Source organism: Mustela nigripes, chromosome 4, assembly GCF_022355385.1.
Source record: "Mustela nigripes isolate SB6536 chromosome 4, MUSNIG.SB6536, whole genome shotgun sequence".
NCBI classification, from domain to species: domain Eukaryota; kingdom Metazoa; phylum Chordata; class Mammalia; order Carnivora; family Mustelidae; genus Mustela; species Mustela nigripes.
In genome coordinates, this window is record NC_081560.1 from 14,702,329 (window position 1) to 14,715,759 (window position 13,431).

Consider the following 13,431-nt stretch of genomic DNA (forward strand, 5'->3'; position numbering starts at 1 on the left):
ATCCCAAAATCCTCGTAGTTTGTTGTCTTTGAAGAAATATGTGGAGACTGACAAGCTGATTTTTAAATGTATGTGGAAATGGAAAGGGCCTATAATACTCAAGACACTTTGAGAAAAAGAATAATATGTGAGGACTGTTCTAAAGGTTGTAACTTACTATAAGGTAATGAAGACATTGTGCTATCACCGTAAAACTAGACGAATAGACCAGAGGAACAGAATAGAGTCCATAGGCAGACCCACAGGAGTGGACAAGTGATTTATTACAAAGAAGGAATTGCAGAAAACCAGTTAATCTCAGAAGTCATACTCAACTATTCTTTCAATGACCACATATCACACAGAAGTAGGAATGTTACCTGCTTCCTCATTTTTTTTCTGTTCTTTCTTTGCCCACATTTTCAGAGGGGCTTGTTTTATTCTCCCCCAAAGCCCTCCCCAGTGCAGGCACTGCTTCATGGTCCAAAAACAACAAAGGTAAAGAGAGTGCATGAAGATTAGGTGATCTGGGGCAGAAGTTAATGATGGGGGGTGATCTGATCTGGTTTGCCCAGTTCAGTATACACCTGTTTTTTAGTGTAAATTATTAATCACTTGGACTCTCAAAGGCATTCTGGTTTGGATGGCCAATTTTATGGTTACTCAAGTTAAAGGATTCTGGGGGATTGGGATCCAACTAAACTGTGTACACACAATTTAGGATAAAAGGATGTACATGTAGCCAGGAGGTGGATAACTGGGCAAAGTAGAAATCACTAAAGGGCAAGAGCTAGTTCTTGGGTAGATGGTCAAGAGATTATGATTCGATGAGGTGAACTGCAGGATACAGATGCGGAAGGAGAAGCATGCCTTCATGTTAACGCTCTCAGATCCGTAAGGTCAGAAATGTCAGGCATCTCTCTCTGAGGTCAACCTAAAACAGTAGCAGTGATCTACAGATAGCAATATAAATAGCTCGGGCTTCAGTTGACAGGAGGTACTCCAGAAATAAGACTATAGAGTTGGGGCAAACCAGTCTGTGTTCTCGTCAGACTAGTTTGATCCGTTAATTACTGGTTGACTGTCATTTGCAAAGAGCTGTAATTAGACTATCATATTTTTTTATTCTCGAGTTTCATTAGAAGAATGGTTCTCAAGGTGGAATTCTCAGACCCCTAGAGGGTCCTCAACACCCTTTGGGTGGGTGGGGTCTATGAAGTCAAAATTGTGTTTCGTAATAATATTAAAGAATTATTTGACCTTTTATTTATTTGTTTGTTTGTTTGTTTAAATTGTGTTGATTCCTATACTGAGGGGCAGAAGCAGTGGTGGATGAAACTGCTGGAGCCTTAACCCAAGTCAAGGCAGAGAGGCACCAAATGGCCGGAATGTCCTCATATTCCTTACCACCATGCAGTCCGACTTTTAAAAATGCCAGTTTGTTAGTTACGTTAGCGTGTCCTTGATGAAGTAGTACAAATTATTAATTTTATTAAAAGTAAACCCTTGAGTCTTTAATCACAAAAGAGGGCAAAAGAGGAAATACATATAAAGCGCTTTGTGCAATATGGAATTTTGAAGGATAAGCACCTGTTCAGGTGTTTATGTCGAGAACTGATCTGTACTGCTGCTTGGTTTTCCGTTTGCGTTGTCATTTGGCAGACATCGTTATTCAGACTTGCCCTGCTTGGCAGACACTGTCTTGAGAATGAAGGAAGTGAGCCTGTCACTTCAAGAAAAATAACTGAAAGGATTTGTTGTGAATTATAAAATTGAGCTTTCAAGCGAAAATTTGATTTTTGTCTGCCACTGGGCACTTGACAACTTCCTAGTGCTTAAAAGACTGTTTTGCTGAGCTCAGTGGTGATATTAATGAATTAATTTTTTAAAATACTACCAAATGAAATGTATCAATATCTAGGAAGTCTGCAAAACTCAACAAACCCATATTTTCCAAATGACTTATGTCATAAAATCATGCATGGGTCTGTTCAAAGTGCAAAATAAATCAGTGGGATTTCTAACTGACAACAACTGATTGAATACAAAGTATATGAAAACCCAGATGTTTTCTATTAAGGAGATTTGAAAAAAAAGATTCTTCTCACTACTGTTTGGGGAGTGAGGGGCTAGAAAATATAATTGATTTCGTGAGAAAATACTAACGGGTGAGATGCTTAATATTGTGATTTTTAAATTAATTTTAGGCATAGGTATTTAAAAACATTTTCATTTTAATTCCAAATGCAAAAAATATCTGTAGATATATTCCACATAAACAGACATTCTCAAGAGTCCTCAGTAATTTATGAGTATAAAGGTGTCCTGAGACCAAAAAGTAGGAGAACCCCCACCTGAAGCACTGGTCTTCAGCCTTTAGTATCAGGACCATCAGTGGAACTCTGGGTCCTACCTTTAGAGATTCTGTTTTCATTGGACTAGGGTGCAGCGTGGACATTGGGGTTTTGTAAAAGATACTACTGTGCAGCTGGGTTGGGAACCACCACTCAGTCCCATGCTGGAGAGGCTCCGGCCCTGGAACTTCGCCTGCACGTTCATGGGGTCTGTGAGCTAAGGCCTTTCTTCCTCAGTCATCTGGCAGAGATGTCTCCAGCTTCAGCTATATCCCAGGCACTATTCTTAGCGCTGGAGATATGTCCTTGAGCAAACAGAAAACGCCTCTGCCCTTAAGGAGCTTGTGTTCCAGGCAAGGAGACAGATAATAACACTGCTAGGCAGAGAGGTCTTCCTTTTCTGTAGAGCCGGGGTGATGTGTGGTCCTGATGCCTGGGCTTGCTTTGCCTTCAGACCAGGTTTTGGGCCCGGTTTGCTGCAGTCTTCGGAGCTCGTGCCGCCGGAGCCCCAGCAGCCACAGACGTCGGCAGAAGCCCCGTTTGCCGCCCGAGGGATCTACTCGGAGGATGTGCCATCGGTGGCCCGGCCACGGCCCGTCGGGGGCACTACAGGTACATGGGGCTGTTTAGCTTGCATTCGGCCACAGTCTGGCAGAGGCCATGTCAGACTTCCCGGTGTTTCAGTGTCCCCGTGTTCGGTGACCTCCTCCACAGGTCTGAGCCGCCTTCCCCTGGATCCTGGTGGAGGTGTAGGCAGGGGGGTGGGAGGAGAGGGCGGCTGAGAGATCCTGGGACTGACGCCCTCTGGGTTGTTCCTGGGTCTGTGTCTCAGAAGCTGTCCCTTTACCTGGAATTCACGGCACAACTCTTCCAGGGAAGACATTCCTACATTCTCACGGTACACTGAAAGATCTCTGGCTGGGCTCTTGGTATGGCGTTAAAACAGTGTTTCTTTTAAAGAAGCTGCTGTGATAAGCAGCTCTGGACGTTGCTGGCCAGTGACCTGAGGGAGATTTTGTTTCATTTGTTCCTCGTGATGAGGGTTGCTGCTCATAGCTGACAGGCGGGGCCCAGCAGGGCCGAGCTGAGGTTCCTACATGGCACTGGGCTGGTCTGCCCCAGCAGTTTACCTGAGAATTAAAAATTGCTTTGTAATTAATTATCAATTAATTAAATTTAATTAATCACCATTAATTATTATATAATTGTTAATTAAATCTAATTAATTAATTAATTAATTGAAATAGCTATTTCGTGTCGTGGAACCCCATCTTAAGAACTGTTGATACTATGAATGGCTGTTCATGGTTCCCAAAGCATCTGTGGAGTTTCTAAGATTCTAAGCCCTTTCTTCTTTTTTTTAAAATACAGCTCAGCATACTCTGAAAAATCCTCAAATTTCATGTTACCTATCTATGTTTATTCCAAGGGCTCAAAGTCTCTCTATTGTTTTCCTTTTTTTTTTAAAGATTTTATTTATTTATTTGACAGAGATCACAAGTAGGCAGAGAGGCAGGCAGAGAGAGAGAGGAGGAAGCAGGCTCCCTGCTGAGCAGAGAGCCCAATGTGGGGCTCGATCCCAGGACCCTGGGATCATGACCTGAGAGAAGGCAGAGGCTTCACTGAGCCACCCACGTGCCCCTATTGTTTTCCTTTTTATTTTATTTTCATTTCTTCACCTTCATGTTGGAAGCTTTAGTGAGGAGCCATGACATATTAAATAGCTTATCTTTTTTTAATTTTTTTTACTATTATCTTTCTGGATGATCCCTACCTTTATAATGTCATCAAGGAACCAGTTTAAGCCAATTTGAAACTTGTAATAATTGGTGAATAATTACCCATTATGGCTTCTTTGGAAGTTCTTGTATGTTGCATTATCAGTCAACCAAACAAATAATATATCTGGTTGTCCAACAGGATTTCATATATTCTGCACATGCTATGCTTACAGTCAGTTTTGTTTCTCCTGCTAATCATTATTTATTGGAACATTGTTGTGTATTATATATCCCAAACAAAATTCAGACATGTCCATCTTTACTCTAGAAGAATAGGGAAATGATACATATAGAACCTTTGAGGGTGCCTGGGTGGCTCAGTGGGTTAAGCCGCTGCCTTCGGCTCAGGTCATGATCTCAGGGTCCTGGGATCGAGTTCCGCATTGGGCTCTCTGCTCAGCAGGGAGTCTGCTTCCTCCTCTCTTTCTGCCTGCCTCTCTGCCTACTTGTGATCTCTCTCTGTCAAATAAATAAATAAAATCTTAAAAAAAAAAAGAACCTTTGAAAATGATGTTGTTCCTAATAATTTCTAATAAGAGATTAAGTTATATAAAAACTTGTGATAGAAAATATTAAGATGTACTTTCTGACTGTGTAAAATGGTCAAATATGTCTATGTCTAAAAATTAGTAAAAGCAAAATAAAGATAGTATCTGGGGAAGTATTTAGCAGATACATAGGTCCATGAGGTGTTTTTATTAGAGGATGACTTGTATAAATTGATAAGTGGGCAGATTTCAGAGCATGAATGGGCAAAGGACAGGAAGAATGAATTCACAGAAGGAATATTTGTGTGGGGTGTGTGTCACATGAAAGTAAACATATGAAAAATGCCCAGTTTTGAAAATTACTAAAGAAATGCACATTAAAACCATGGTGAGACACAGTTTCAGTGTTCTATTTTTCCATAGTAACATAGCGTGACAACATTAGTATCCAATTTCTTGCTCTGTACAATGGACGTAATGTGTTAGTACTTACCTCCTGTCATTGTTTTGAGGATTACAGAAGAGAAAAGATATGAAGGGCTCAAAATAGTGCCTAGCATGTTGTAAACTCTCCGTGAATATCAGCTACAATTATTATGTTTTCAGTGGTGGTATAAACCACTGAACATTCGGAAAGCAGCTGGGCAACACGACTTACTGAACTTTGGATTTGGTAATTCCACTTTTGAGAATTTAGGATTCTCCTTCCCAAAGAAATCCAAACACTGGGAAAAAAACTACATGTGCAAAGATATTTATTAGTGCATTATTTATAATAGTGAACAGTGGTGAGCCCCCTAAATGTCTAGTGATAAGGGAATCAGTGAGTAAATTGTGGATCGATTTATTTATTATTAATTAATTCCTTAATTTCATTTTAGTTTTTTTTTTTTGAAATCCCAGTATACTTAACATATAGGGTTATATGAGTTTCAGGCATACAGTATAGTGATGCCGCATTTCTGTACATTACTTGGTGCTCATCATGGTAACCACGTTTATCTCTTTCGCCTATTTCACCCATCCCCCACCTCCCTTCTCTGCTAACCATCTGTTTGTTCTCCATAGTTAAGAATTTGTTATTTTGTTTGTCTCTTTTTTCTTTGTTTATGTGTTTTGTTTCTTAAATTCCACATGAGTTTAATTGTATGATATTTATCTTCCTCTGATGGACCTATTTCCCTTAGCATTACACCCTCTAGCTCCATCCATGTCATCGCAAATTGCAAGATTTCATTCTTTCTTACAGCTAAGTAATATTCCAGTGTATACACACACCACCTCTTCTTTTTTTTTTTTTAATTAAAAAAATTCTTTTCAGTGTTCCAAGATCCATTGTTTATGCACCACACGAGTGCTCCATGCAATACGTGCCCTCCTTAATACCACCTTTTCTTGACCCATTCATCTATGGTTGGATACTCGGGTTGCTTTCATAACTTGGCTATTGCAAATACTCCTGCTATAAACATAGAGGTGCATATATCTTTTTGCATTACTGTTTTCATTTCTTTGGGTAGATACCACTAGTGGAATTACTGGATTGTAGAGTAGTTCTATTTTTAATTTTTTTGAGGAAACTCCCTACTATTTTCCAGAGTGGCTGCACCAGTTTGCATTCCAAGCAAGAGTGTGCAAGGGCTCCTTTTTTCTCTGTCTCCTTGTCAACACCCATTGCTTCATGTTTTTTGTTTTTTGTTCTTACTTTAGCCATTCTGACAGGTGTGAGGTGATATCTCATTGCAGTTTTGATTTGCGTTTTCCTGATGATGAGTGATGTTGGACATCTTTTCCTGGGTCTGGATATCTTCTTTGCAGAAGTGTCTATTCATTTCTTTTGCCCATTTTTAATTGGATTATTTGTGGGGTTTTTTGTTTTTTGTGTTGTTTTGTTTTTGTTTTGGTACTGAGTTGTATCAGTTCTTTCAAGATTGTTTTGGCTATTTAGGGTCTTTTATGGTTCCATACAAATTTTGGGATCATTTGTTCTAGTTCTTTGAAAAGTACTGTTGGTATTTTGATAGGCATATTTGATAGGGATTGCATTAAATCTGTAGATTTCTTTGGGTAGTATGGACATTTTAGCAGTATTTGTTATCCCAATCCATGAGCATGGACTATCTTACATTTTAGTGTGTCGTCTTCAGTTTCTTCCATCAGTGTTGTATGATTTTCAGAATACAGTTCATTTCCCTCTTTGGTTAAGTTTATTCCTAGGTATTTTATTATTTTTGGTGCCATTATAAATGGGATTGTTTTCTTAATTTCTCTTTCTGATACTTCAATATTAGTATATAGAAATGCAGCAGATTTCTGCATACTGATTTTGTGTCCTGTGACCTTACTGATTAATTTATCAGTTCTAGTAGTTTTTTGGGGTCTTTGGGTTTTTCTATACATAGTATCATATCTCTGCAAATAGTGTAAGTTTTACTTCTTTCTTACCAATCTGAATGCCTTTTATTTCTTTTTGTTGTGTAATTGCTATGGCTAGGACTTCCAGTAATATGTTGAATAAAAGTGGTTAGTGGACATCCTTGTCTTATTCCTCCTGATCTTAGGGGGAAATCTCTCAGTTTTTCACCATTGAGTATGATGTTAGCTGTGGGTTTTTCATATCTGGCCTTTATTATGTTGAGGTATGCTCCCTCTAAATATAGTTTTTTGAGGGTTCTTATCAGGAATAGATGTTGTACTTCATCCAGTGCTTTTTCTGCCTCTACTGAAGTGGTCATATTGTTTTTTACTCTTGTTGATGTGATGTATCACATTGATTTATTTGGCAATATTGAATTACCCTTGTATCCTAAGAACAAATCACACTTAATTGTGGTGAATTATTTTTAAAATGCATTGTTGGATTTGGCTTTCTCATATTTTTTGAGGATTTTTGCATTCATGTTCATCAGTGATATTGGACTGTTGTGTGTGTGTGTGTGTGTGCGTGTGTGTGTGTGTGTATGAGAGAGAGAGAGAGAGATGTCTTTATCAGGGTAATGCTAGCCTCATAGAATAAATTTGGAAGATTTCCTTCCTCTTCTGTTTTCTTGGAATAGTTTGAACAAAATAGGTATTAACTCTTTTTTAAATGTTTGGTAGAATTTGGGGCACCTGGGTGGCTCTGTCAGTTAAGTGTCTGACTCTTGATTTTGGCTCAGGTCATGATCTCAGGGCCATGGGATTGAGCCCCACACTCAGCAGGAAGTCTGCTAGGAATTCTTACTCTTTCTCTGCTCTTCCCCACCCATCTCTCTCAAATAAATGAATAAATCTTAAAAAAAAAAAAAAAAGTTTGGGTGCCTGGGTGGCTCAGTTGGTTGAACGACTGCCTTCAGCTCAGGTTATGATTGTGGAGTACCAGAATCGAGTCCCTCATTGGGCTCCCAGCTCCATGGGAAGTCTGCTTCTCCCTCTGACCCCTCTCATGCTCTCTCTCTCTCTCTCAAATAAATAAATAAAATCTTTAAAAAAATTTTTTAAATGTTTGGTAGAATTCATCTGTGAAGCCATCTAGTTCTGGATTTCTGTTGGCTGGGATTTTTTTGATTACTGATTCGATTCCATCACTGTTAATTGGTCTGTTAAAAATTTCTGTTTCTTCTTGATTCAGTTTTAGGAGGTTATATGTTTCTAAGAATTTATCCATTTCTTCTAGATTGTCCAATTTGTTGGTTATTACTTTTTCTCTTTCATTTATCATTTTGTTTGAGTCTAGTCTTGTCTTTTCTTTCTTTCTTTCTTTCTTTTTAATGATTCTGGCCAAAGGTTTTTCAATTTTGTTGACAGTTTCAAAGAACTGGCTCCTAGTTTCTATTGATCTGTTCTGTTTTTTGTTTGTTTGTTTTTTATTTTGTTTTTAGTTTCTACTTTGTTTATTTCTGCTCTGATCTTTTTTATTTTCTTCCTTTTACTGTTTTTAGGTTCAGTTTGTTCTTTCTCTAGCTCCTTTAGGTGTAAGGTTAGGTTGTTTGAGATTTTCTTCTTGAAATATGCCTGTATTGCAATAAACTTCCCTCTTAGATCAGCTTTCACTGCTTTCCAAAGATTTTGGACCATTGTGTTTGTTTGTTTGTTTCATTTGTCTCTCTGTGTTTTTTTTATTTTCTCTTTGATTTCTTGGTCAACCCATCCATTGTTTAGCAGCACTGTATTTAACTTCCATGTATTTTTGATCTTTCCATATTTTTTTCTTGTGGTTGACTTTTAGTTTCATAGCATGGTGGTCATAAAAGATGCATGGTATGACTTCAGTCTTTCTGAATTTGTTGACACTTGTTTTGTGGCCTAACATATGATCTGTTCTGCAGAATGTTCCATGTGCATTTGAAAAGAGTGTGTATTCTGTTTTAGGATGGAATGTTCTGAATCTGTTAGATCCCAGGGGTCCAATGTGTCATTCAAAGCTACTGTGTCCTTGTTGATGTTTTGTTTGGATGGTCTATCCATTGATGTAAGTGGGGTGTTTTAGTTCCCTACGATTATTGGATTGCTGTCGATACTTTGTGTATATTTGTTAATAGCTGTTTTCTATATTTGGGTGCTCTTTTTTTTAATATTTTATTTTTATTTATTTGACAGAGAAAGAGATCACAAGTAGGCAGAGAGGTAGGGGGAAGCAGGCTCCCTGCTGAGCAGACAGCCCAATTTGGGGGCTCAATCCCAGGACCCTGGGATCATGATCTGAGCCAAAGCCAGAGGCTTAACTCACCTAGCCACCCAGGTGCCCCATGGGTGCTCTAATATTGGTTGCATGAATATTTACAATTGTTATATCTTCATTTTGGATTGTTTCCTCTATGATTATGTAGTGTTCTTCTTTGTTTTTTGTTACAGTTTTTGTCTTAAAAGTCTGTTTTATCTGATATAAATATTCCTATCCCAGCTTTCTTTTCACTTCCATTTGCATGATTATATATTTTTTCATTTCTATACTTTCAATCTGTATAGGTCTTAGGTCTGAAATGGGTCTTTTGAAGGCAGCATATATATATATTTTTAATCCATTCTGTCCTCCACCCATGTCTTTTGAATGGTGCATTTAGTCCATTTACATTCAAAATAATTATTGATAAATGTGTACTTACTGTCATTTTGTCACTTCTTTTATGGTTGTTTTGTAGATCTTCTCTATTCCCTTCTCTTGCTCTCTTATCTCATGGTGGCCTGGCTTAATTTAGTGATATACTTGAATTCCCTTCTCTTCATTTTTTTCAGATCCATTACTGATTTTTTCTTGTGGTTACCATTAGGCTTATATATAACATCTTATGCATATTGCAGTCTATTTTAACTTGATGGTCATTTAAGTTTGAACCCATTCTAAAAGCACTACATTTTTACTCTTCACCCTTCCATGTTTCAGGTAAATGGTTTCATACTTCGTATCCTTTTATTGATGTGAATCCCTTGACTGATTTTTATAGATATACTTAATTTGTACTGCTTTTGTGCTCCCTACTGTTCTTATTTTTGCTATGGTCTCATTTCTACTCAGAGTCCCCTTTAACATTTCTTGTAGGGCTAGTTTAGTGGTGATGAATTCCTTTAACTTTTGTTTGTCTGGGAGACTCTTTATCTCTCTTTGTATTGTGAGTCATAGCCTTGATAGTTAGAGTATTCTTGGTTGCAGGCTTTTTTTTCTTTCAGCACTTTGAATATGTCATGTCACTCCCTTTTGGTCTGCAAAGTTTCCACTGAAAAATCCACTGATAGCTATATGGGGCTTCCCTAGTATGTAACTGTTTTCTTTTCTCTTGCTCTTTTTTGAAACTCTCTGTTTATCACAATTTTCTTGCCATTTTAGTAACTATGTGTTTTGTTGTGGACCTCCTTTGGTTGATTTTATTGAAAGCTCTCTGTGCTTCTAAGATCTGAATTTCTTTTTCTTCCCCAGATTTGGGAAGTTTTCAGCTATTTCTTCAAATATATTTTCTGCCCCCTTTTCTCTCTCTTCTGGGATCCTTATAATGCAAATATTATACTTGATGGTGTTCCTGAGTTCCCTTAATCTAGACTCATTTTTTATGATTATTTTTTTCTCTCCCCTGTTCAACTTGATTGTTTCCCACTACTCTGTCCTCCAGAAATTTCAGTGACTTAGTTTTTCATCTCTGATTCATTCTTTATGTTTTCTATCTCTTTGTTGAGGGTCTCACTGAGATCTTCCACTCACTTCTCAAATCCAATAAGTACCTTTATGATTATTACTTTAAATTCTTTATCTGGTGGGGCACCTAGGTGGCTCAGTTGTTAGGCATCCCAGAGTTCTGGGATCAAGTCCCGTGTCAGGCTCCCTGCTCAGTGGGAAGCCTGCTTCTCTCTCTCCCGCTCCCCTTGCTTGTGTTTCCTCTCTTACTGTCTCTGTCTCTCTGTCAAATAAATAAATAAAATATTTTTAAAAAATTCTATATCTGGCTTATTATCTTTCATTTAGCTTTCTTGCTGTGATTTTGTCCTCACTTTCATTTGGGACATAGTCCTCTGTCTCCTCATTTTGTCTAACTCTCTGTGTCTGTTTCTGTGTGTTAGAAAAGTCAGCTATATCTCCTGCTCTTGAAAGTAGTGGTCTTATGAAGAAGAGGTGCTGTAGTGCCCTACAGTGTCCTCTGTTCACCAGAACATGGTGCTTAAGGGGTATCTCCTAAACACCTCCTGTGTGAGAGAGCCTCCTGTGTTGTGGCTGTGCCACTTTTGCCTTCAGTCCAGTTGTTGGTGATGGCTCTCATTGCCTGTTGTGGCCAAGATTTGGACCCTTGTTGTTAGTGGGCTGTCTGGGGCCACTGGGCTTGTTTTGGGTCAGACCAGGTGTTTGCCAGAGATACAGTAGCACTGAACTGCAGGGCACTTTCCCTGTGTTGTCCCCTTAGAAGCTTTCCTTGGTTAGTGGGGCTTGCAGTCACAACAGATGCCTGCCCCCAGCCCACTGCTGGGGTCCCAGTTGGACTGCTGTGCATGTGGTTATCTTCCTCTCACTCCAGAGCAGGAATCCGTTTCTGAGTGGTGCTGATCTCGGTCAGGCTGGTTGCTTACTGCCATGCTGTGACACTTCTTTGTATGTGTTCCTACCAAGGTGGGTTGGAGGGAGTGTGTCTGCAGGAGGATACAGGAACAGTGTGCCCAGTGTTAGCAGAGCTTCTCAGTTCTGCCTGGGGAGGAACCTGGAGCTTCTTTGGAGAGGTGCTAAGGACAGGTTGGAGGGGGTGGTTCCACAGAAGTGTGTGGGGACAGAGGGCACCATTAGGGAGCTAGGTGGAGAGTATTTGTGCTGTGCTGGTTCCTGCAGGTGTCACCTATATGTAGGCTGGCAGTTGCGGGCAGGGAAGTGGCATCTCTATACCCCAGGCGTTTTACAAACTGTTGCCTCTATGCTGTATCAAAGTGGGGCTGTTTTTCCGCTGTCTCTTTAAGGGTGGGGACTCAGTTTCCTCTCACTCTCTGGCTTCCAGAGTTGAGCCTATTCATTTTTAAAGTTCTAGGTCTTAAACCCCACTGATTATAAGAATTCATGAAGTTAAGACCCTCTGGTTTTCAAAGCCAAATGATACGGGGATTGTATTCCCAGTGCAGGCCCGCTGTGCCTGGGGTGCCTGGGTTGGAGGCCTCTCCTCTCCCTTCTCTGTGCTTGCAGTGACCCTCCTCCTGAGGACAGTCTGGAGGGTTGGTTTGGTTCCCGACTGCATCTCTGCCCTACCTACCCTTTCTGATGTGGCTCCTTCTCTATGTTTAGCTGTGGAGAGTCTGTTCTGCCAGTCTTCAGGTCATTTTCCGGATTATTTACCCTGATGTGGGTGTTCTCTAGGTGTATCTGTAGGATGAAGTGAGCTCAAGGTTCTACTTCACCATCTTCCCTAGAAGTCCCCGGTTGTGCAGCTATTTAAAATGAAGAGCTCAGAAAGAATAAAACAAAAAGAGGGTTTTAAGATTTCCCAATTGCCTCTTACTTTTATGGTACTTGACCTATTTTATCTCTTTCAGTTCTTGAAATAACATCATGAAGTGAATTTTTTATGCCCATTTGAGAATTGAGGCATCAAGGCTCAGTGGGAGTGGTAGGCAGCTGCCCAAGGTCACAGTGGCGGGGCTGGAATGCAAACCCAGGTTTCCTGCATGTGAAGCCCCACTTGCATCGTGGGAAAAGCCTGTGCTGTAACATTAAGTTAACAAAGCAAGATATAGAATTGTGTCTCAATTAGGATTTCAACCACCACTGTAGTTTTAACACAAAGGTATGCTTTTCTGTCTACGTACTTGTCTGCACCTTGGTAAATGCTGGAGAACAGTGTGCTGCATTTTTGTTCTTTGCAGGATTTGCTGAATGTGTGTTGGGCAAACAGTACTGATGGTCCTAATAATTTTAATAACTATGTAAAACTTCAGTACCTGGCACGAGTTTCTGCAGGGTACATTGCTCTGATAGGAGCCTGGCAGGTTTTTTCTGACCTTTAGTTATTAGATATCCAAATAAAACTGTGGTATTCCTTTTTCTTTCTTTAATGTATTTGGTTAATAGAGGCTGTTAATTTGATAGGTCGAGTAGGAGAGAACTGGAAGGTGGAGAGGCCCACCTCCCCTACCTCTGTGAAATCTTTGAACCTTGTAGGACCGGTCCACACAACACAGATGTATTTTATGATCTGAGAAGCTTTTGAATACAAGTATTTTATTTCACAGTGCTTAAAGATCACTTTTTTCCTCCCTTAATCTATGAAATAGGGATATATCCATATACCAGAAGTTGATGGAGGAGAAAATATGTCATTTATAGCCCAGCCTTCATAGCTACTTGAGACTACAGCATGTCTACGTGTGGAGCATGAGCTCTAGAGAGAC

At 39.6% G+C, this 13,431-nt stretch overlaps 1 protein-coding gene across 1 annotated transcript in view; it reads left to right on the forward strand.

Moving 5' to 3' along the window:
- The window catches only part of KIAA1549 (KIAA1549 ortholog), a 135,451-nt gene that overhangs the window by 113,351 nt on the left and 8,669 nt on the right, over positions 1-13,431 (forward strand). The window contains exon 18 of the mRNA XM_059397493.1: positions 2,788-2,945. Within this exon, the coding sequence (XP_059253476.1) occupies positions 2,788-2,945 (158 nt within the window). The remainder of the gene's footprint in view (positions 1-2,787; positions 2,946-13,431) is intronic.